Source organism: Rhyacophila brunnea, unplaced genomic scaffold (assembly GCF_057557595.1).
Source record: "Rhyacophila brunnea isolate RB1 unplaced genomic scaffold, BYU_Rbru_1.0 scaffold_12, whole genome shotgun sequence".
NCBI lineage: Eukaryota > Metazoa > Arthropoda > Insecta > Trichoptera > Rhyacophilidae > Rhyacophila > Rhyacophila brunnea.
In genome coordinates this window covers 6156997-6183598 of record NW_028232774.1, presented here as the reverse complement: position 1 = coordinate 6183598, position 26602 = coordinate 6156997, and the positions used below count along the sequence as shown (strand labels likewise).

Here is a 26602-nt window from a genome sequence, read left to right as displayed (position 1 = left end):
CCTGGGTCTGGCACGTACACACATTGTTTTTCAATTTGTGCGTGAGTCAGGGTATGGACCTAATAGGTTGAGCAAGTGGCTGACATCCATTTCTCGTAAAAACAAAATCTGTCAATACAAACCTTTACTCTGTGGGGAGGCCCATATGATCCTATTAGGATCGGACATGGTCGAAAGAATCTTCTTCTTCGATGGCGCTACAGCTCAAGTCGAGCCCTGGCCTCCTCCACCGCTGTCCTCCAGCCGGAACGGTCCTCCGCACGTCTTTTCCAGTTCCTGATTTTTAGTATCTGGTTGGCATCTTTTGTAACATTATCACCCCATCGTGTGCGTGGCTTGCGTGGTCGAAAGAATACTTAATAGAAATAAAACTCCAAATGCAATACACATGTTCATTCTTTAATAAAATCGATAAAATCATCATTGTAATAGTCTTAAAATAGAATATATTATTTGATCACACAATAGGATATTATTACTTATAAGAGTTTAATTTTTTTGTTCTTACATAAGTATTGGAGAATAATATTCTTGAAAATATTAACTGGTTGATTAATATGAATAGCATCATTATCTTTATATTATTATTATATGTATCACTATTTTAGTATTACATAGAAACTGATCCTGGAAATTTGTTTATTTATAATTTTGTATTATTCAATAAAAATATAAATTTATACTGTCAACATTACATAATAATGATGATTGTTTATGGCTAGGGAGCGTATGCAGTACAGTGAAGAAGAGAGAATTTGCCCCTCTTTCTAATGGCTAAATTACACGAGTAGAGTTGCCGATTCCCACTGACTTGATCGAAAAATGTCACAATGAGTCTTTTTGTTGAGTTTTTTTCAATTTGCTATAGTTTGAGCTGTTCTGATTTGACGATTGCCGCAGAAGAATGCATTAAGCTCCGTTTACAGCTGCGGGTGAGACATTTTGACATGTTGATGTTTGCCTTCATATCAATTGTTGCTGGAATTTATTCATATACAGTCGAACTTGGTTATTACGAGGAAGATGGGACCGACTGAATTTGCTCGTTATAAGCATTACTCATTATATTGTTATATAACATTTTTCGCACCACGTTCTATTTAAGTATAGAACATAAAAAATCTGAAAACCCTCGTAAAAAATCCCCGAAAGAAACATGGCATTCATAAACTACAAAATAAGTTGTTTATTGTATGAGCCTCCGGCGCTGGTAGGTACCTACTGACTTCACAAAGCTTGGATTTTTTTCATGCAATTTCAACCATATTATGCGTGGATACTTTTTCAATGTTGTCGGCGAAAACCAGTGTTGCCATATTTTTCTATGCTGATTATAGTACTTATTATAGTGTAGTAAAAATTATAGTATTTCTGAAAAATACATAGTACAGGAACATTTTTCGTCTTGAATCCTTTAAAATTATAGTATTTTGGTATATTTGGCGTAAAATTATAGTATTTAACATTTTCCGCGAAATCAAAATTATAGTACGGTTGGCATCACTGGCGAAAACACCAATTAGGTATTTAGACACTTAAATAGTGTCATAAACGTAATCTGATCCTGGCGGCATCGGTCTAGTGAACTGCCCGGTCGGATTTTATTGCTCTAGGGTCGAAAATGTAGTTTTTAAACGATTGACACATTAACAGTTTTGCTCGGTATACCCGAGAAGTAGCGCGTTATAAAAATGAATAAATGTATGGAGGAAATAATAAACTAAAATGTCAACGACCGTTTCCTCTTTACATCCGAGATCTCGCTATGTCCGTGATCGTAATAACCGAGTTCGACTGTATATATATGAAATAAAAATAATATGCTTGTTGTAAATACAATCAATAATTTGCGGTAACCTTTGAAGTTAGAATATTTATGAGAAAAGATTGATTAGGTAGCCAACAACCTGTCAACACTTCACTTTGTTAAACACGCCCCTATATCCCACTGCGTAATACGCTCCCTAATATTCTATGAAGCAGTGGCGAATGGTGGAGGTAGGGTGTTAAGATGCGCCATAAATAGTGCACATTAAACTTTGTCAGTCATACGTATTTGTTTTCATTGAAACAAGACTACAATTTACAGATGGTGTTGGTTAGTTTAAACCTTGCGAAAAAAAATATCTAAAATTAGGCCATTGAATCATAGATAATTTTGGATATTTTATAGATAGATTTCGTTTAGGTAGGACTTAACCTAAAAAATAACGAAAACAAATAAGTATGAATGAAAAAAGGCTTAGGCAGGGCTCAATTAATTTTTAAAAACTAACCAACACCATCTGTAAATTTTAGTCTTAGTTCAATAAAAACAAATACGTACGACTAACAAAGTTTAATGTGCACAATTTATGGTGGATCTTAACAGCCTACTTCCACCATTCGCTACTGCTATGGAGTACCTAAACAGTGCACAAAATTCATAATTTAATTCTACAGTAAAAAAAACAATATTATGTATAACTAATATTACTATCCACACATATAATATATATTTATCAAATATAATTATAACTCGCCCTACAAAACAATAATTGATTTCTAAGTACCAAATAGTTCTTTTTATTTATGACTGAATATCCATTGAGCATAATATAGGTTTTTTTTTTTGTTCTTACTCTTAAAATATTACTTATATCCTTTTTATCACAAAACAAGTAATATTGTATCGCTATGAATACATTCAAGAAAGTGTCTCAATTGAGGCTTCCAATAACAACAACCAATGACCCACACATATTGTGGTCGAAATCTAACAAAAAAGTGTAATTTCACACAATATAATATAAGAATACATAACATAATATAATAAACAATTTTTTATATTCAATGAATACTTCACAAGATTTAAGAATGTACATAATTCGGAAACAGTACAGAAACATAATATGTTATTATGTACCTATTAGAAAAAAAATATGGTGCCGGGCGGGATTTCAAGATGCAACCATCAGATTCCGGGGAATGTACTTTACAAATTTATTAAACTGCATCCTGCCTAATTATGATGAAATTTACTAGTAATGAAACTGAAGCATTTCTTTAATTTCGTTAGTATTGCCATCAACTCAGTACCAATAATAGGTATTACATTGATTTCTAACCAGTGACAGAATCTCCCTAATTTTAGTCTTAGAGCCTGCCCACATGGCACGTTTTGGTGTGCGAATAATAAGATGCGCGTTTTCCAGGTACATGTGATCTCATTGAGCCGCCCACAGGCGCTTGCGCCGTGACGACAGCCGCGTGACAATCGCCCGCGACCACGAGATTCTGGACGATCGCGCGTTTACAGCCATTCCAAAATGAATTACGACCGCCTGGCGCTCGAACGCGACACTTTTTATTACTACTCCAAAATAAATTACATCACCTAGCTTGTAAAGTGCCGAGATTACGTATTGCTAGTAATCGCGAAATACAAAATCTCATAGAAACCAACTAACACAATTGGGTTGTCGTGCTTTTTTCAACGTCCGCGTTTGTGATTAAAAAATAAATTAAGTCATCTAGCTGGTTCAAACGCGCAAACAACGCCGTTTCTGGACGGAAAACATTTTTGGTTCTCGAGCGGTGGGACTCGCGCCATGGGGACAAGATCTTAACCCATTTGAGTAAAAAAAACAAGAAAGATGGACTGATAGCCAAATTTAATTTTGTAGTAAATTTAACAAGAGTTTACTAAAACTGCTACAACTTTTTTTATTAAATGCTTAATTTTAATATTTCAGTTAAAATTGTCTTTCCAAATATCATGGAAATTTTTTTTGGTTAGAAATACTTATAAACAAAAAAAACATTTTTTTTCTATAACTAAGGTGCAAAATAATAAATTGTCGATAATCACTTGGTCAACAGCGACGTCAAATTGTTGGTTAACGATGTACACTTGCTAATAATTTCAATAAATTTTTTTTTTTCAATAAGCAAGCTGGAATCCGATGGATGTGGGTTCGAGATTTTTTCCAATAGGTATGTTTCTGAGGTATTTCCGAAATATGTAAGATCTATAAGTTTAAAATGCGCCAAAATCATACAAACGATTTACATAAACCGATTGTGGCTAACATCTATTTCTTGTAAAAAATCTGTTCTGAAACCGTACAGTACAGCGGCTAAGAATCCACACCGGATTGTAGAACAAATTTCCGCACATTATTAATAATAGGTATAATATGACGTATTATAAAACATTCATCACTGTCTAAGTGTGTATTGATATTCTTTTATTTACGAATAAGAGTTTTTCTCAGTCCTACGAGCAGTCTCTTTACTGTAAAAAAGTATAAAAAATAAGAATAAAAAACAAAAAAATTGATGTTAAGATTGCCTATTTAAAAATCTGGCTGGAATTGTCTTTTTTTATGAGTTTTTATTATGAAGGATGATTAATTTCTTATGGCAAATGATGGCAAACAAATACATAGGTACATGATTATAGTAGTTTATAATATTTATATACACTTGATACCTATATGGTACAATAATTATGCAAAAATTACCCTGATAAATGACAGGCTTTTCGCTCATGGAAAAACTAAAATCCGACGAACTGGTTGCTGATGGAACTTATAAACTGGCCAATGACTGATGCTTCGCATACGGCGCTACTGAAACCCGCATAATAATCTCATAACCTCAAACTGTCAAACCCATTGTCTTTCCTAAAAGCTTTTCTCGTAAAATCTTTACGGAATATTCTGGCATCCTGTAGTTATACACGCAGGAGTATTTCTCAACTTCTGCCACAAATTTTAAATTAAAAATCGGTTCGCTCATCTTTAACTTGTTATTGCTTGTTCAGTTCAGTTCACTGCTACCAATTTTGGTAAGCAAATATGATTTTTCATCGAATCTACTGATATTGGCACCACTGATTTATGAGAGACTGGGAGACTAGCGTGTCGTGTCTCTTCAGTTTAGTAGCGAACGTTTTGAAATTGAGAGATTCCAGTCTTGCTGTGAGCGAGCCGTCATTGAAATACATTAGCTAGATACTGGCTAGAATTTTAGTTTCAGTCTCATCTTTTATGAGTATTCTCGTGAGCGGAAGGCCTACATATACTACATGCATATATTTAAATTCTTGTGTTTGGATTTATCAAAAAGTATATAGGCAAACAGGTCATTTAAAATTATTTAAATTACTTAAAATAAATTCACAATCAAAATGTGACGTAAAATCTTAAAATAATATTGATAGTTAAATATTTCACTATGTTAGTTGGCAGGAGTGTGTTTATGGAACAGTGTGATGATAGCACGGATTTATATTGCAAGTTAAATAATAAAAACAATATAGCAATACGTATATTGTCATGCTAATAAAAAAAATACACGTCAAATCATGTTGTAATGCTGTCTAATTTACTATACTCATCGTCTAGTAATACAATTATTGACAACTTATTAAAAAAGTATTAAAATATTATATAAACAGTAAGACCTCGATTATGCACAATGTGCCGAGCGCGGCTTTGAATCCCAGGCCTGGTGAAAAATTAACATGTTGTTTTTCAATTTCTGTTTGGACTCAGAGTATTGACCTAATAGGTTGAGCAAGTGGACAACATCCATTTCTCGTAAAAACAAAAATCTGTTAAGCCCATTTGGTCCTATTAGGGTCGGACACGGTAAAACAAAAGAAAAAAGAATTTGAAAGGTTAGCCATCTAATTACATATTAAAAAATAATTTCATTATCACTGAGCACAGTTTGTGAGGATAGATTGTAAGAACTAGTCTTAATCTCATAAATAAAAAGGAATAATTGAAGTACTGAGTATTAAACGAGTACAAGTGATAGATCTAATTAATAAAGGAGTCAGGAGCAGTTTTCAGATCATGCTACATTTAAGCGTGAGATAGAATTCAAACATGTAACTGCGTTGTATTAAATGTTATAAGCATTTTATTCTTAATATTGGATTATATTCTATAAACCAGCGGCGAAGAGTGGAGGTAGGCTGTTAAGATCTGCCATAAACAGTGCACATTAAACTTTGTTAGTTACACGTATTTGTTTTAAGACTTCAATTTACAGATGGTGCAGGATACTTTTTAAAATTCAATTAAGCCCCGCGAAACCAAACCATAATCGATAATAGTCAAAAAATACTCGTCTACCTATAAAATATATAAAATTATGCAATTAAATCATACATAACTTTGGATATTTTATAGATAGAATAATATATTTTATCTATTATAGTTTGGTTTAGGCAAGGCTCAGTGAATTAAAAAAAATGAACAAACAATGTGTGTAATATGTATTCATAATCCAACGAAAACAACAAATTATGAATGAAAAAGTGTGCACAATTTTGTCGTATCGCCCAAAGGATACCAAAACTATTATGGTTTGGTTGAGGTAGGGGTTAATTGATTTTAAAAAACTAACCAACACCATCTGTAAATTGTAGTATTAGTTCAATAAAAACAAATACGTATGACTAACAAAGTTTAAAGTGCATTATTTATGGCGCATCTTAACAGCCTACCTCCACCCTACGCTACTGCTATAGACACTGTATAAAATGTTGTTACAAGACGTATTCTTTGACTTACATAGATGAAGAAATTTTATTTTCTTATTACTATTCTATTACATTGGATCATTTGAGAACAAGACCTCATTTACAGAATGTTGAAAATTATTATATAAAATTTGCAATCCTATATTTAACCTTGCAGTCTATTTACTTGGTCACCGGTGCACTTGTAATTGTTCAATACTTAGAATCTCAATTATCCTGTGTTACCCAATAAAAGCACTTATTACATATAACAAACAATTTTATATTGCGGACATAATTCAGAATTTTTTCCCTAAAAGGTCCCTTGGAACATTTGAGTATTGCAATACTCAAAAAGTCACGAAAGCATGAATCTAATTCAATTGGCACAATATTTGATAGAACAGACTTGACTCCAAAATAAAATAAATAACACACAAACTTCCCAAACATCAGACGACATTTAAAATGGCGACTTCATTTGCCACACCGCAGATGTTTTCACCGATCGCCATGTGGAGATAGCCCTTCAATCCGAAAGTGGTCCCCCAAGAGTTTTTAGCAATGTAATACGGAATTTCGGCTGTTAGATCATAGCCGACTATCTGTACAGCATGGTTGAGGCTCGCCAAGTCGCCGGGGCAGTGATGCTGAATGACTCCGCCCAGATAGTTTTGCCAGGAGAGAGCGTTTACAGCGACTGCTACAGGACCATCGAGTGCAATCCATCTAATTATATCCTGCTCAGTTCCTTTCAGACTGAAAAAATACATATATCAATTTAGTATTAGTATTGTTATTAGTCAAAATGATATGGTAATTCCATATACTCTGGCCACAGAATCGGTTATCACTAGAGACAAGCGCATTTACGCGGTCTACAATTCTGTGCACGCAAGGCCGGCTATAGAAAATGAATGTTCATGCACAATGTACTACGCTACGGTCGAATGTTTTAAATAATTTAATATCTTGTACACACACTGCCATCTCTTGGAATCATAGTGAAATACTTAACCGAAACATATAAATAAATAAGTCTTTATGATTATAGCAAAAAAGATATGTTTCTAAAGTTTTATTTTCACACAGATATTCGCGGCCCGCCGGGTGCTGCCATTCTAAAACCTCCCAGCGTTTAATGGGCGATCAAAACATTGAGGGAATGTTATAGAACTAATTGGGCTATAACAGAAATGTTTCTATTTCGCTCATGACACTACAAATAGATTCGAAATAATATTTCTCCATCGGGTCAGATGGTCTGTGAGTTAAGTTAGTGATAATTTGACCGTACTGAATACAGTAAGTCCTCGACTTACATGAATTCATACTTTAGCGATTAAAAAAATATGTATTTCTTTTAATTGGCTGCATTTTGTTTCTCTGCGATTCATACATTTATGGAACCTATGGAACCTATGGAATGGATTCATACATTTATGGAACCTATGACACCTATGGAACACATTAAAGGCAGGTAGAGTCCGTATTCTTTGTGCTGGCATGCACGTCACGTCGCTCGCGGACAGAAAGCATTGTGTCATCGCCATGGCCCCCACAACGGGGGGCTGACAGGGCTCTAGCCTAGGGGCCCGGCATGGCGAGTCGACCAAATAAGTGAGATAAACACACACACAACAAATTTGCTCTAATAGTAAAAAAAGTCACCTGCGGTATTTTCCTTTCATAATGGTTATATTTTAGAATATGTGTTTGTGTGATGTAATTTTTAATTGTGTCATTACTTGATAATTCCATATTTCAAGTGGATGTGTGTATTAAAAATACACTAAACACCGTTAATTTACCGTGAACGACATTTGGAAAACGGTACTATAGAGCGTCACATTGCCTTTAACCTTTGCGATATGTAGGGGGGCCCGAAAAAGATCCTAGCCTTGGGGCCCGCTTCAGGATGTGGGGGCCATGGTCATCGCGTTTGAATGTTGCAAGTTTTCAATGCGAGGGATCGAGAGGGAATGCAGTGTTAAGATTCTGAAGCGGGGGGAAAACCGCACGACAGCATAAAGAATACGGACTCTAGTTAGAGCAATTGATGGACAGAATGGCAAATCGTAACCAATTCTGTAAAGAGTATAACATTTATAAAGCTGTTAAAAACATTTGTGACGCCTGGATTGAAATTTCAATATCTATGATGATTAACATATGGAATAAGCTCATCCCCCCAATTGATCGACTATAGTATGCAAACTGAAAAAGTTGACGGTGTTATTAGCGAACTAGTCGAAATTACTAACAAACTAAATCTGAAAAACAAGAAAAGGGCTACAAGGCAAACAACACTTGACAAGTTTGTATTTGAAACTCACACATATTATTTAAAAAATCGCATGATTTTAAGTTTTCTTCTACTTATGCGATTTTTTGGCTTACGAATTAATCATGTAAGTCAAGGACTTACTGTAATCTTAACTATCTGAATTTATGCACGTTTGGTAATTGAAACTTTATTTAATTTTAACATGAATTACTAAGTATGTGAATAGACACATTTCACTGTATGAACAATAATTAAAGGAATGTGATTTAAAAAAATTTCATAATATGTGGTCTAAGTAAGTGTAAATATCAAGTCGACTTTAGTTTAGTAATGCTTATCGACACCATAATTGTAGGTATAGCTTTCGGTCTTAGGTGACTGTCTTTTTTGGATTGTGCCTAATACAGAGATAATTCAAAACAGAGCATGTAACCTTGGGAGGATACGACTAATATTAAAAGAAAACTCTTACCTAAGGCAATTAAAATTGTTGATTCGGATGCCATTTGTGACATTTTTCATTTTGCAGACACTAGTTCTGCCGACGGTGGGGTAGTCTTTCTCCGTTTCAATGGTGACATTGTTTCTGACGAGCCACTGGAGAAGCGTGCAGATATCTCCGCCCAAGCATCCGAAATTGCCGCCCTTCGCGCAGTCAATCATTTGCTATTGGTGAAAGAATGATTATTAATTGTTATTTAAACTATATTTCATTCAAATAAATAATACACAATTAATAATCTGGATCACGATAGTTAGTCACGAGGTCGCGATGAAGGAAAATAAAATTGATGTGGCGTTAAAATATAGAAAAGGCAAGTGTTAATTGTTAAGATTCGATACCTGTACGCTGTAATCGATAATATGGTTGGTCTTGATAGCAGCCATGGCCTCAGCAGTTTCAATCGTGGTGTATGCCCAGCAAGCTCCACAAAGTCCTTGGTCTTTCACAGAACTGATGACACCCCGCTCTCTCCTGTAAAAAGACATTAAGATGCATACATTGCCATTGAAATAAATGTTCATAAGAACAATGTTAGGTCTTATATTTAATATCTGTGATGTATTTTTCAATTGCCATATTTTCAATTTATATACTGGTTGAAGGTGTCCCTCTGAGGCGGACGAAACTAATCCAGTTATATTTTAATAAAAGTGGAATTAGTACGATAACATGGCGTTTTATTTAAATTAATAAAACAAAGTGTTAATTTCAAAGTACTCATCGACTTCCTCAACTGAGGTATAATATTGAATTACCAATCCACTTTTAAGGGCAGTCCATCAGCTATAGCGAGTCTTTTCATTTGATCAAGCGGCACAACTTGCCACTGGTTTAAGCCGCTCACACTCCCACCCATTAGCTGTACATTTGGAGTATTCTGGAGCCATATTCGCTTGTTATGTTGCTGCCTTTTGAAGGTGAGTCTCTTCGCTTTATCAAGATGTTTCAAGAGGAATTCTTCTTTAGTTAGATCAGAGTAGCGTGTCAGGCCATATCTAGCTGCCTGGCTGTGTAATCTGGCCGAGTTTAATGTCTCAATCTGAGATAAAGTTGTCTGGAAATTAAAAAAAGGCTTCGTTATTAAAAATGTTTGAGCTAATCGCATTTATTGCGATGGCAATAACAAACGGTCAGTTATACATACACATTTGTACCTAAATACATTGATGTTTGATAGTAGGTTTCGTGGAATGTTCTAATCATCAGTAGATAATATGATTTGTACCAATATAATTTTTTTTAAAGTTTTTGTTGCACTTGTCTGTTTAAGATAGCCGAAAATAAATAGGTAGAGGTAGGTACCTTACAAATTTTTAGACAATTTCAGACTAAGAATGAGAGGGGTTTTGCATGCTAAGTCTGCTCTAGGGTGAGGCACTTTGCTTAGGGACTTCTCTGTTGAAACTAAATACATTTTCAGACCTGCTAACATTGCTATCAAATAAAATGTAATTTGGACAGTCCACATCGTGTATAATTGTGTACTTTAATCAAAACAACATTCTACAAGACCACACATCACTATTTCCGATTAAAAAGTTTGTTGATGCATTTGCAGATGTTTTCCATCCGGAATACAACAAAACATGGGAATTCATATAAAACATTTGAAACGTTTGTGTACAACTTTTAAACTGTTTTAAACAATACCTATTTATTTATGAGCAGATGCTTCTTGATACCTAGTCTTAAGAACTTAGTGAGCACATTATATTTATCCACATTATAATAATATGTTTGATAATTACTTACGTTAGTAAATGTTATGGTAATGGTGATGTAGTTGACCGCATGACCTTTTATAACCTTTTTTTAGACTAAAACACAACCAAACCTAATCTAACCTGTGTGATAATGATGTAATTATCGAAATGTATCAAAACATCAAACTTTAAATCAACAATTATTGGATCGAAAAGGCTATGCGCCGACAGAAAAAGGTATTTATTATAATTGTCTACATGGGACAAACTGTATCCACCAAAAAAATGATGGTAAATATGCCGCAGATGCCCGCATGAGGTTTTATAACTTTCTTTTTAGACCAAACCAAACCAAACCTAACGTAACCTACCCCAACCCCAATCTTAGTTTGTGATAATGATGCATCAGAATGTATGAAAATTTCAAATTTAAAATTAACAATTATTGGATCGAAAAACCTATGCGCCGACAGAAAAAGATATTTTTAATAATTGTCTATATGGAATAAACTGTTTTCGTTAAAAAAATATATAAAAGCTCATGCGGGCATCTGCGGCACAATTACCAAAATGATACATGGTCATGCGATCATCTGCGTTACTATAACCAATGTTTTATCTAGGTATTCAAATTGTGCAACGAAAAAATATTATGTCAAATAGAATTTGGGTAATAAACATAGTGACCATTCACCATAGATTAGTTGTGACAATATTATCAGATTTTGTAATGTCACATACCTTGAAAGCACCATATCTTTTATTGTACTCTTCCGATTCGCTTAAATATGTTTTGTTGAACTTTTTCACATAATTTTCGAAAAGTTTCCTGTTTACTTCTTCCCCTGGTTGGGCCGGTTTCGGAACTTTTACGGGAACTGCGAAAAACATCAAGGAGATCACTACAATCCACTTGCAAGTGGTTTTCCAATTGGGCATTATGAGATATGTTTCTAATTGGATGTAATTAAAAAAATATCTTTTGTGTGGATCCCGAATTATTTAGGGTTAATAACATTTACTTTGAAAGTGACAGTGAGTAGTGACACTTGATAACGTACCGGAGTTGCCATATCAGTTATTTTCAGTTGTACCAAAAAGTCTCTATAGATAAGATCAAAAAAATATTTTACGAAAAAATTATATTAAAAATGTATTATTTCATAATATTTTCTCATAATTGTATTATTTGTCTATGTAGCGTTTTTTTATAATATTATGGAGTGGGGGCGTGGACACTCACAAAAGTAACGCTCAGAAACCTTGAAGATCTTGAAAAAATGTGGGTGTAGACTGGTGTAGACGCATGCAGCATCAGCTGGAAAGACACAATTACAAAAATGTCGAGGTGATGTTGAGGATGAACAAAAAACAAAGAAATAATCTTCTTCTTCTTATTGTGCCATCCTCTAGCGGAGGTCGGCCACCATCAAGGCGATCTTATCTTTGTCGTCTGCTACCAGGAACAGTTCAGTGGAGCTGCACTCGTACCAATCACGGAGGTTCTTAAGCCACGAAATGCGGCGCCGTCCTCTGCTACGCTTTCCATTGATCTTTACTTGAATGACACGTTGGGGAATGCTGTATTTTTGTCCTCTCATAATATAGCCGAGGTACTGTAGTTTCCTGGTTTTGTTGATGTAGAGCTTCTCGGTTCTTCCCCATTCGATTGAGAACTTCAACATTTGTCACCCGGTCAGCCCAAGGAATTTTGAGGATGCGTCTATACAGCCACATCTCGAAAGCTTCAAGTCTCCGTGACATCTCTTGGTTTAGCGTCCATACTTCCATACCATAGAAAAGAATTGAGAGGACATAACAACGTACCATACGCAGTCTCAGACCTTTTTAGGTTAGGACCTAAGGTTAAGATCTCGATTGCTAAGGAAGCGTCTGCTTTTGAGAAAGGCGCTCCTTGCGATCTCAATTCTAGTTTTTATTTCCTGAAACTGGTCCCATTTCTCATTGACCCATGTACCTAAATATTTATAATGGGTCACACGTTCGATTGGTTCGCTGTTAATGACAACATTAAAATATTGTGTTGGTGTCTGGTGTCGCTATTTTTGATACTAGTAATAGTTTGGTTTTCTTGAGGTTTATTTTTAAAACATAAGAATTACTGACCTTATTAACCTTTTCAACCAGTTGATGTAAACTTTTTAAACTATCAGCAATCAGCACAGTATCATCGGCATATCGTATATTGCTAATATTATGTTTGCCATTAACCATAATACCCACCGATTCACCTTGTAAGGCTTTCTTGAAAATAGCTTCTGAGTACATCTTAAATAGCAGAGGTGACAATATACACCCCTGTCTTACACCGCGACGAATTTTTACCTCTCCACTGATTTTGTTTTCGATCTTAATATTCGCTGTTTGATTCCAATATAAGTTAGCTATCAGTTGAATGTCTCTTGCATTGATGCCGTTCTCCTGTAAGAGTTCGAGAAGTTTAGGATGCCTAACAGTATCGAATGCTTGCTCGTAATCGACGAAACACATATAAACATCAACAATAACATCTAGGCATCTTTGCACTAGAACATTCAAGCTGAAAATTGCTTCGCAAGTGCTCAAACCACTTCTGAAGCCAAAATTGTGTGTCATCCATGTCTTCTTCCAAAGCTTTTAACATGTGGCTCATCAAAATTATTGTTTGCAAGAAAGCAATTTGAGACATTTTTTGATAGTTTACAACATTAAAACGAAAAATATTTTTATTTAAGGTGAAGCCTTTACTGAGGCATTTTTAAATAGGCACCTAGCGGAAAAATACGAAGCTTGCAATTTGAGACATTTTTTTGATAGTTTACAACATTAAAACGAAAAATATTTTTATTTAAGGTGAAACCTTTACTGAGGCCCTTTTAAATAGGCACCTGGCGGAAAAATACGAAGCTTGCAATTTGAGACATTTTTTTGATAGTTTACAACATTAAAACGAAAAATATTTTTATTTAAGGTGAAACCTTTACTGAGGCCTTTTTAAATAGGCACCTAGCGGAAAAATACGAAGCTTGCAATTTGAGACATTTTTTGATAGTTTACAACATTAAAACGAAAAATATTTTTATTTAAAGTGAAACCTTTACTGAGGCCTTTTTAATTGGGCACCTAGCGGAAAAATACGAAGCTTGCAATTTGAGACATTTTTTTGATAGTTTACAACATTAAAACGAAAAATATTTTTATTTAAGGTGAAGCCTTTACTGAACCATTTTTAAAGAGGCACCTAGCGGAAAAATACGATGCTTGCAATTTGAGACATTTTTTTGATAGTTTCAACATTAAAACGAAAAATATTTTTATTTAAGGTGAAGCCTTTACTGAACCCTTTTTAAAGAGGCACCTAGCGGAAAAATACGATGCTTGCAATTTGAGACATTTTTTTGATAGTTTACAACATTAAAACGAAAAATATTTTTGTTTAAGGTGAAGCCTTTACTGAACCCTTTTTAAAGAGGCACCTAACGGAAAAATACGAAGCTTGCAATTTGAGACATTTTTTTGATAGTTTACAACATTAAAACGAAAAATATTTTTATTTAAGGTGAAGCCTTTACTGAACCATTTTTAAAGAGGCACCTAGCGGAAAAATACGAAGCTTGCAATTTCAGACATTTTTTTGATAGTTTACAACATTAAAACGAAAAATATTTTTATTTAAGGTGACGCCTTTACTGAACCCTTTTTAAAGAGGCACCTAGCGGAAAAATACGATGCTTGCAATTTGAGACATTTTTTTGATAGTTTACATCATTAAAACGAAAAATATTTTTATTTAAGGTGAAACCTTTACTGTGACCCTTTTAAATAGGCACCTAGCGGAAAAATACGAAGCTTGCAATTTGAGACATTTTTTTGATAGTTTACAACATTAAAACGAAAAATATTTTTATTTAAGATGAAACCTTTACTGAGGCCTTTTTAAATAGGCACCTAGCGGAAAAATACGAAGCTTGCAATTTGAGACATTTTTTTGATAGTTTACAACATTAAAACGAAAAATATTTTTATTTAAGGTGAAACCTTTACTGAGGCCTTTTTAAATAGGCACCTAGCGGAAAAATACGAAGCTTGCAATTTGAGACATTTTTTGATAGTTTACAATATTAAAACGAAAAATATTTTTATTTAAAGTGAAACCTTTACTGAGGCCTTTTTAATTGGGCACCTAGCGGAAAAATACGAAGCTTGCAATTTGAGACATTTTTTTGATAGTTTACAACATTAAAACGAAAAATATTTTTATTTAAGGTGAAGCCTTTACTGACCCTTTTTAAAGAGGCACCTAGCGGAAAAATACGATGCTTGCAATTTGAGACATTTTTTTGATAGTTTCAACATTAAAACGAAAAATATTTTTATTTAAGGTGAAGCCTTTACTGAACCCTTTTTAAAGAGGCACCTAGCGGAAAAATACGATGCTTGCAATTTGAGACATTTTTTGATAGTTTACAACATTAAAACGAAAAATATTTTTGTTTAAGGTGAAGCCTTTACTGAACCCTTTTTAAAGAGGCACCTAACGGAAAAATACGAAGCTTGCAATTTGAGACATTTTTTTGATAGTTTACAACATTAAAACGAAAAATATTTTTATTTAAGGTGAAGCCTTTACTGAACCCTTTTTAAAGAGGCACCTAGCGGAAAAATACGAAGCTTGCAATTTCAGACATTTTTTTGATAGTTTACAACATTAAAACGAAAAATATTTTTATTTAAGGTGAAGCCTTTACTGAACCCTTTTTAAAGAGGCACCTAGCGGAAAAATACGATGCTTGCAATTTGAGACATTTTTTTGATAGTTTACATCATTAAAACGAAAAATATTTTTATTTAAGGTGAAACCTTTACTGAGGCCTTTTTAAATAGGCACCTAGCGGAAAAATACGAAGCTTGCAATTTGAGACATTTTTTTGATAGTTTACAACATTAAAACGAAAAATATTTTTATTTAAGGTGAAGCCTTTACTGAACCCTTTTTAAAGAGGCACCTAGCGGAAAAATACGAAGCTTGCAATTTGAGACATTTTTTTGATAGTTTACATCATTAAAACGAAAAATATTTTTATTTAAGGTGAAACCTTTACTGAGGCCTTTTTAAATAGGCACCTAGCGGAAAAATACGAAGCTTGCAATTTGAGACATTTTTTTGATAATTTACAATGTCAACTGTATTAATTAATAAATAAAATATATCTGAAAACATTAAAAAGAAAAATATTTTTTTTAAGTCAAAAATAAACTTAAACGATTCTATTTTTTTTTTATAAAATGTGAATTTGACACAGGACCACATAATTCTTATTATTACATTATATTTTATGGTCATATTTATTATTAAAATTTAGTTTATTAAGTTTTATATTTTTTCTCGTACAGATTTTTGACTAATTCACAGTATTAATATTTTTTATATTTATTTTAAAAACTATCGATTTTTATAAAAATATAAATGTGTATAACTTGAAATCCTTTTAATTCTAGGAAACCATCTTATTATTACATATTGTTCTATTTATTCATTTATTTATGACACTACAACCATTGGCGGGTCTTGGCTCCCTTCAAAAACTTCCTCCATCCTGGACGATCCAGCGCCGACACTCTCCAGTTACTTTGACCGAGCATTCTTAAATCTCCTGTGGCGCAGTCCAGCCATTTCAATTTCGGCCGTCCAGATCTTCTATTACCTTCGGGTATTGCGTACATAGCTGGCCTTGCTGGTATATCCTACGGAATTTTATGCACCTGACCGATTCAGGGCAGTCTCTGCATTTTTATATGCCACGTGATGTTTTCGCTGCTATAAAGTGTGCCGTGTACAATGCCACTTTCTTGAGCAACCACAAAGATTCTTCTCAAAACTCTCAAAGGGTATCCATATTTCTCTCATCCTGTTTGCTGAGTGTCCAGCATTATGATCCATACGTTAATACTGGGCGCAGGAGAGTTTTATATAAGGTTGTTATGGTTTTCCTTGAGAGAGAGTTCTTTAGAAGACTTTGGAGACCAAAATACTTAGCACCTGTTTGGGAGGGTGACCCGGCGATTTATTTCGTCGCTTGTGACAAGGGACCCTAGATAAACAAATGAATCCACAGTTTCAAAAGCATCGCCGCCAAAGATATATGTGTTATTATCATCTGTTACATTGTGGAGAACTGGCACGCAGGTATATCTGTTTGGTTTTACTATCGTTTATCCGGAGTCACGTGTTTTCAGCAGCTGACTTTACCGTAATAAATGCCCGTTTGAGGGCTTCTGGGGATCGGGCGACATCAATATCGTCGGCTTAGTATGCCTATTCATTGAATTGATTTATTTATATTGTTCGATGACCATCTTTATTATTAAAATTTAGTTTATTAAGTTGTCTCTAATGTTTAGAAAAGATTCCTGTCATTCATTATTTAAGGTTTTTTTTTTTTTAATATTTATTTTCAAAAACAAGCTCATCAGCCTTGGCGAGGGTCCAACACCCTGACACGTAGGTCAGTTTTGGTCGGTTCAACATCTTGTACCTACATCAGTTTTTGTAAGACGAAAGAGGATACTAGACTTTAGTTTATTTTGTAGAGCAAAGTAGCGCCCGTTTGCTGTGTTATGACTGTTATGAGTGTTATGACTCTACCTTTTATTTCTTCATTGGTGACTTTTTGTTGGTTACCAGAGAACCGAGGTACACAAAGCACTTGGAGATCTGGGGCCCAGGAAATTAAGTGCTTGGATGATTAGAACGGGAATATACACACATACTTGGTTTTTATTTCATTGGTCTTCAAACCCATGTTTTACGGCCACGCAGATGGTTTTAGGGCAGTAAAAGCATCTACTAGAACTAAAGTAACACCGATGTAGATTTATAATAATAAATACTTAACATAAAAGTTTATTTTATATAAATATTAGCTACTTAATAGGTTTTTAGTATTTAACTAGGATAGTTATTGTGATTCATCGTTGAATTACAATGATTATGACCAGTGCCATCTTTAGATTAATAAAGCCTGAGCATATCTTTTTGCACAAGCAATGAGTGGTCCACTGTTCAGCTGTCAAAATCAGATCCCAGATTGCTTGACATATTGATTGGCCCTTTCTCGTTTCAAATTGAATTATAAAAAAAAATCTCCAATCAAATATAACTATCAGTGTTATTTATAAATAATATACATTCCTGTTATTCATCAGCTGTCAAAGTCAGATTAGTCCTTCACACAAAAACCGGTGGTAATATCGATTTCCAAAAAATATGTAGCATTGATCTGTGCATTACATTAGTTGTATAAGGTGTGTTAATGCTAGTGTATTATTTATCATGTAACTCATCTATCAAAATCAAACCATTCCCTGTGTGAACACGACGCGTCAGTATGAGCACTCTATAGAACAATGATAGGCAATGACAGGTCATCCAAGACAACAACGGGAGGGGCGGAAAAGGTAGGACCAGTCGTTGTGAATGTATCGACTTTCTACTTGTTATGACGTATGAGCGATGATTCAGATTATTCTTTGGTTATAGCCTGCGCCGTTTTTTTTTTTGACGCATATAACGCAATCGATTCGTCAGAAGATCTAAAAGACGGTCTTGAGACAGTTCGAATTAGTCACACGATTATAAAATTATACCACAATATTAAAAAAGTGCCTACAGATAGTTCCATAAATAATAACAGAATCAGTGCAACTAACAAAACCACCTAAAAAAGATATTCGTACAAAGATATTATTACATTTCATCTTCAATAATATTTATTTTTTACTACATGCTGTGATTACAGACATACATTAATCAATTAAAATAAAACACAATATTTAGTACTAATTCCACCATTTTAATATCATTCTGTACTGATTTCGTCCGTTTTCGAGGCACAAATACTAAATAATTAAAAAAAGACAAAAATATTTATTGAAAAGATAAATAATAATAATAATTTAATAAACATCTAAAAAATGTGCCTATTTCATTAATTTTGAACAGTGCATTTCTTAGAAGTTTATTTAATTATTATTCATATTTCAATAATTAATATTTTTGTATTAAAAAAATGGTTAGTAAGTATACATATCTGTATTATTGTCCAGAAAGTGTAGTAACTACAAAATATTGTGTTTTATTTAACGCAATACAATACATTTCCACCATGAATAATTGACAGTAAAATAAAAAAAATAGATACATTGATATAGTTAAGTAGTACGTTTTGATTTTATTTGTATCGTGGGGACCTCAAAATCAGTCAGTGCATCGGGCCTCCACGTCCCTAAACCCGGCACTGATTACAGGCACTTGATTTTGTGTCAAAAGCGTAGAAGAGCTTATTTACTTCCAACTGCAGATGTAAAATTTGATGAGACAATAAAACTTACTCAATCTTAGCCAAGTAGTGACGGCACTAAGAATGTAATCTTGACTTATGAAATTTTTAATGCCGATGTGTTTGTAGGTGAGCAGAGAGTATAATATATTTTTTTTAAAACTTTCTCTTAGTATTCAGTGGCGGACTGGAAATTGATTATGCAGCATACTGAACAACTAATATCGAAGAGGGATTTCCAGTGTTAACTTATTATAATAATAAAAGAAACATTAATATGTTAATGATTATTACATGCCTATGCGACGACCGAAAGGTAACGAAAAGGTTTTTGAAGGACAACTTCTTCTGGCATTGAGGTCACGACAAAATCACCTTGCAACGGTGTTGCAACTCCGTTTACACGTGCATGTATTTTACAGCTGATAGTACCTACGTATTATCGCGGCCATAACAAAAAGATGCACGTGTAAACACGTATTATCGTGCAAGTTGCAATATTGTATGCATGAATCATAAAAGTTTAGAAGATTCTGAATTTTCACGGGATAATTGGACCATGCAATATCTACACCTGCGCAGTAAAACGATAGTAGCGAGCCTGGCGGTACAAATTAACCACACCGCGCAGAGACTCATTTTGAGGTTAACCAATTTTCATGACTGTCAAATAGTACCATAAAATGACAACATTGCGTCTCGCTTGCTCTTGAGGAATGAGATTGGCGAGACAGTCAGCACTTTTACGTGTTGGTAAACAGTTATTACCCGATAGTTTAAAATACACACTATTGGTGCAAATAAATCCATGCATGTTTACAGGCGCTATTAGTGTCATTTGATAGTAGCACTACCAACACCTAAATGAGTCGCCTGCACCACCAGAAGAATTTGACACCATTCTACGATTGACGAAATATTCGTGACCGGAAATTTATACTATGCAGTTGGCCGTATCACAGTTCACCGTGATGTGTCGTATCGAAAATAGATGACCGTATATTATTGTTAAAATAAAACACTTATTAAAAGTGCATAATAAAAACCGTCGGAATAAAATATATCATACAATTTACATACAATTCTGGAAGGTGCTCGTATTTATCAAGTCGTATTGATTAGATATGTTATAATAATGACGGCGTCATTATCAGATTTATTTATTTAAGAATACAAAACATTGTGGACATAACAAATCTAAATTCAAGACGTACACAACATGAGATTTATATTATAAGTCAAACATTATCCTCACAAGAGAGAAGAAGAGAATATTGAAAAAATATATAGATAATAACAATGATAATAACAAAAAAAATAATCAAAACATACTTAAGTACAATTTAATACAGAAAAATACAGTTTCAAAAACAAAATGCAAAGTACATCATTGAAAATGTCTATGTCTTTAGGGAACGCATTTAATAATCTTGCACCCCTCGCTAATGGTGCCTGATACGCTTGACACGAGGAAACGGTTCCAATCCAGAATAAATCATGGCTGCGACCACGTAGGTAATTGACAGGCGCATGGAAATTCAAATTCATTAGGACACCATAACAATCAATATCAAATTATTGTTCTTATTGAATCTAATAAAATTGGAATATATCTATAGGTTTGATCTCAATGCTATACGGTCACCTCTTCCCGGTTAGTTAGCTCACATTGAATTAATTGTGCTACGGTGAAATGTAACAGGTACAATTTACATATAAACCGAAATACGTGCCAGCCAAAAATATGGAACCGAGAAAATCGAAGAGAGTTAGCGGACGTCTTCATCCAGCAGTGGATTTAAACAGTCTGATGATAGCAAAACTATAAGGTAGGTCTTCTGGTTTTGAATTACGATAAGTAAATATTATGTAGACAAGCAACTATTTAATTAGTAAACACAATTATGTAGTAAGTAAGTAACAAATATTATAAGTATGAGTAGAAAAAAAAACTTTAACTAAACGGTGGTTTTATTTAGATTTTCTTTATACGTAGGTATATAATTAGATATCAACAAATGTGCAGTACATGTTAGGGAGTTTTGATATGATAAATATTGAGAAAGTTTGATATGCCCTCTAAAATCAGGTTCAATGTTCTATATTATATCGGATGACCTTGAATTGTTTTTCTAGCATATATATTTATATATTATAGACACACAACCTGAATTCACATAATCTGAAGCATGAACTATTGGTGTAAGAGAAATCAAAAAATTACAAGCTTCGCATTGTGGCATGAAGAGGTGCATATTCGGAATAACTAGGAAAGACCACAATAGTGGCCGTTGGTTAAGGAAACAGGCAAGAGTGACTACCTACGTGTGTTATAGAGGTAGTTAAGCTGATGAAATGGCAATAGGCCGGACATGTCGCCCGGTCAGTGGACAACTGCTGGAAAAATGCAGTCGGCAGATGTACGTGACAGCTAACACCTATGAACCGTAAAAAATGAAAAGAACTAGGGAATGTCTTCATCTAGCATGGATTGACTCCGGCCTGATGATGGTGAAATAAATATCACTGTAATAAAGCGATAAAAATATGAACGTATACACATAATTAATTTAATCTTCATCTTTTTTTTCTATAAGTGCGATTTTGTTTATTTCCTTTGTATTCATTTCTGCTCTAAATTTTATTCTGTGCTTAAGTCGAACCACTGGCGCAGCAGCTAACAAATGCGTCTTCTTTCTCAACTACTCTTGACCTCTATCGTCTCCTGGATGAACAATTTATTGAAACAGTGCATATTTGTAATTTCGCATGATATGGCGTCAAAGAGTTTTTCATTTACTCATTGTGAATAAGATTTCTGGGATTTCTTAAAACACAGTTTTTGGAGTATCTACCCATTGTGTTATTCCGAATTCTTTGTTTCACATGATATCCTAAGGATTCTTTGACATTTGACTACTTGACTGAGAGTCTATGACTATACGAGAGAATAGAAGAGACAGCGTTTAGTTATCCGTGTCCAGGTTTAAATCACGGTTGCACAAGTTACTTATAATTGAACGCATTTACCATCTGTTCAATTCGACGTCTTATTTCCATATTTTGGTCCAAAGTTAGATTAAATAATATGCATACAAATATTTATATTTGTCAACGCATTGAACAGAATGCAATACGAATGCTTAGATGGGTATTAATTAATGATGTTACTTTTGTAACTAATCAACATACTACCATGTAGGTACCTACTTAATTTTTTGACTCCATGGTTCAAGCCATGTTATTATAAAAAATCAAACACTTTGTAAAGTGAAAATAATACTCAATATTCAAATGGTTTTGTAGACGGACCAGTGACGTCCCTAGACAAAATTCCGCCCCTATGCATCGCCAAAATGCCGCCCCATTTTTTATACAGTATTTTGTTTCATCCTTTCATCACTCCAATATCTAAGAAATGTGTTGAATGGATGAATTAGGTACTAACAAAATATATACCACTAAATCTAATTTAATATATTGTGAGTCCAAGGTTTCAAATACATATATTTAAAAATACACTTGACAACTTTCAAAACTCGTGAGTGACTGGCAAAAAGATTTGGATATGTACCTACTTATAATTCAAAATATAATTCGCAGATCTGCACGTGTCATTGCTGGTTATCAAGGACGTGACGTCCAAGGACAGCGGAAGTAAACTAGACATCGCGATACCAACATTAAAAAATTACAGCCCTGTCAAACCTTTTAAGTATGTTAATTAATACATTTTGTTTCCAACCAGTGAGCAGATTTTTTTTAATGGAAAGATATTTCCGCTATACTAAGTTTATGTACTTATCTCTGCCATTCTTGGTGCTGTTGGCTTGTGTGTCTCTGATAATTACCTTAGGAATCGAGGGCATCCGTTGTTTGTTCTCACACGGTGCAGAACTAACCTGCCATTAGTAATGCCAATTGGGAGGGCAATAACCATGTTTAATGAAATCGCTTCGGATATTGATATATTCCACTTACGTGAGGGTGAATTTAGGTGGACGTTGTTTTTTAAATTCTTAAACTAGGGTCTGCTTAACTCATCCGGTGTACTTCCATGTACCTATATACTTAATATTTTTTGTATTTACACATTTATACTGTAGAATAACTTAATACTGATCTATCTCTTTTGTTATGTACATAAAACTGTTTTAATAATATTTCTTTGTTTCTAAATGTCATGTTGTGAACGTCTTAAACTTATAATTTGTAATGTCCACAATATGTAAAATAAAGAAATTGAAATTGAAATTGAATCTATTTCTATATATGTATACCTAATGATTCACCTCGATTTGCCGCCCTTTGAGAAACTACCGCCCCCAAGCGATGCTCAATCTGCCTACCCCCACGGGATATCACTGAGACGGACACTACACTTAGTAGACTATCATGGGTGATAGATTTACTTAATACACTCGAAGAACAATATAAATCACATATTAACATGATTTTTACCATAATTAATGGAGTGAAACTCACTGTTATAGATACTTAAATGCAGCCTTTTCAGTGCTTGCATTTTGATGGTGCTGCTTTTTGGTAGCCCGTCATGGCATCTTATAAAAATTCAGAGTAACCATACGCTGAGCTTCAAAAGTATATAAATTGAATCGTTTAGAGATAAAAATAAAAATACACCACGTATATACGTACATATTCATTTACTTACTAATGTTTTATTACAACACACCTACGTCATGGGGTAGGTCTCGGGCTTAAATACCAAGCCTAAAAAAATTACATGCATGTTCAGACTCAGAGTTTGAGCAAGTGGCTAACGTCCATTTCTCGTAAAAAACTCTCATGTGAAACGTCTTCGTAAAGCGGCTACGGGTAAGAGACACATAATATTGTAAAGGTAACGGGAATAAATGAGGCGCCCAGTATCAAAGTGGGCCAAAGGCACTTTTCGGCGTTTTTTACATTTTAATGCTAAAAAATTCTTTATATCAATATCTACCACTCTTATAATTTTCAAGCATGAAAAACGGCCAGAACCTATGCTAAATCGACTTTTAAAATGTGCATAAATATCAAAAACGGCCAAAGGATTGACGAGCCAATCACAGCCCTAAAAATATGCAAAATCGAATATGGCCGTCATAATACATCTTTCCTCTGCAAGACCTGTCATGTTTCAATAATTGAAAATGAAATTTATTTTTTATCGTGTTTCATTCAAGTTTTTATTAAAAAAATATTAATACTCCAATAAGTTTCGGAAAAAAATACGACCATCTGCATAATTAGTTTAAAACTCGGCCAAAAGATCATATTATCTTATTAGAGCATATTTTAGATGTCAAATTGAGCTTTGTTAATAAAGTAACACTTAAATTAACTATTTAAAAGTATTCAGGAAAGGTTATAGTACATTAAGAAAAATATAATAATTAAATATACATTGTCAAAAGTATAACTACAGTTTTTCGCCCTTCCTGTAAAAAGCATCATTCTACCTTTGGCCCACTTTGACACTGGGCGCCTCAAATATTTAATTTTGAATAATCATCATTGCTGGGTTACAAAAATGGTTTTTGTAATCGCGCATAATAACATTAAATAACTACTCACTGATTACATGATATCTAAATAAACGGATTGTTAATATTTTTTTGTGATATTACATGTTTTAGCCTCTCTGGCTTAACATTATAATCTGTAGTGAGCTCCTTTCTAATCCGCCTCTTACTTTAATCGTTTATACTGTCTCCTCTCCCTCCACATGAGATTCTTGCCGTATGAGCAACTTCTTGTTGAATCTCTCACGCCATATAATGAGTAACCTGCCCCAGTATTCGGTCAGCGTCAATCGGACGAGTTTGCAACGAAAAAAATACGCTGTAAACGCCGGGCTTACAACAGTATTATGTAAATATCAAACCGGATTAAAGATTAGTTACACACGATAATAATATAATGATTCTAAAAAAAAAATACGCATCTTAAACATTGAAAAAAATAAAATAATAACCGAAAACCGCGATGCATTTTCCTTTAATGCAATCGGGCACGGAATGTGATATCGATATTGTAATAATATATTGTGTAAAAAAAAAGAAATCTTGTCAAATATACATTTTTTGAAGTTATACCTACCTACTTCTTTTGGGGCGTTTGGTAGAGAGTGAAATTGAGAGCTGCGCGCGCACACCGTTACGAAAGTGCGCGACATTATGAAGTTGGCTGCGAATCAGCCAGCTGTATACAAACGAAAGTTTGATAGTAGAATTGTTCCGTTGCCTAGGCAACGAGTTTATTATTGTCGGCCATTTGCAATTCCTTACGTAAACAAACAATTAAACGTCATAGTGACAGTTGTTACTTTAAAAATAAAAACAACGAGAAATAATAAAATTATATAATTTAGTAATACAAGTTAAAGTGTATAGAAATAAATCAACGGTGCTCCAATAAGCGGCCCCTTTTCTTGAGTGTGGAATTTAACAAGATAATTAAAAGCTAGTCGAAGAATCTAGGTTATCACAAGTTTTGTTTTGGCTTGTTACGCCAAAGAAGTATAACTTCTAACGCGCGTATATAAGTACATACACCGATTTTTTTGAGTTACGAAAATTTTTGTACTTATATCTAATGACGAATCTTAAATTCTTAAATGTTGTGTGTTATTCATTAGAATAAAGACTAATTATCTCATAAACATGCATATTAGAAAAAAGTTAGCTCACGTCTTTAACTGTCAGAGTGAGTGCACTTATCATTTGAGCTAGCGATCAGTCGTAAGCAGTTATTAGAGGATACCCAGACGGATCGATAGCCCAACGGATAAGAGCGCTTACCCGAACAGGTAAAAATGTGAGTTCAAGTCCAATTCAGTTTTTTACGAGGATTTTTTCTAATATGTAAGTTTCCGTACCTTTATAAAATTACATTATATTTTCGATAATAAAGAATTTAAGACTCCTAAATTTAATCTAGAATATTCAGTATTAAATAACAAAAATATATATTATACTATCTGACTACTTTTAGATGTTTTAAATTATTGATTGGTTTATTCTATTCTGTTCCTTATATTATTGCAGTGAAGTGTAAATGTCGGTTTCCAACACCCTTTTAAATTTGATTTCCGTTTCTATGTTGTAGTTACATTTTTCGCTGTTTTTCAACCTGAAACATCGCTGACGATCACTAATTTTCTAGAAACTTAATTCAAAGTGCATCCAAAGTTCTGGTGTCTACCGTTTTTTCACCAATGTCACGTCGGGTGCGTTTAGTGACGAA

At 33.8% G+C, this 26602-nt stretch overlaps 2 protein-coding genes across 4 annotated transcripts in view; one reads left to right on the top strand and one right to left on the bottom strand.

Annotated features, from left to right (window-relative positions):
* Positions 1-12085, bottom strand: part of LOC147077707 (cathepsin O-like) — a 129061-nt gene extending 116976 nt beyond the window's left edge. The window contains exons 1-6 of one of the 3 annotated variants that reach the window (XR_015072225.1): positions 11754-12085; positions 10065-10363; positions 9648-9780; positions 9277-9470; positions 6531-7276; positions 5572-5968 (exon numbers count right to left, since the gene is read on the bottom strand). Coding sequence is in view for 1 of the 3 variants with exons in the window: in XM_085960688.1 (XP_085816814.1) it covers positions 6970-7276; positions 9277-9470; positions 9648-9780; positions 10065-10363; positions 11754-11951 (1131 nt within the window). In the remaining 2 variants the exon portion in view is untranslated. Of the gene's footprint in view, positions 1-5349; positions 5969-6254; positions 7277-9276; positions 9471-9647; positions 9781-10064; positions 10364-11753 lie in introns of those variants that run through there. The other 2 variants (XR_015072226.1, XM_085960688.1) reach the window with 2 other exon arrangements.
* A 13065-nt stretch (positions 12086-25150) lies between these two features.
* The window catches only part of LOC147077706 (putative cytochrome P450 49a1), a 41665-nt gene continuing 40213 nt past the window's right edge, over positions 25151-26602 (top strand). The window contains exon 1 of the mRNA XM_085940126.1: positions 25151-25228. The gene's annotated coding sequence lies outside the window, so the exon portion shown is untranslated. The remainder of the gene's footprint in view (positions 25229-26602) is intronic.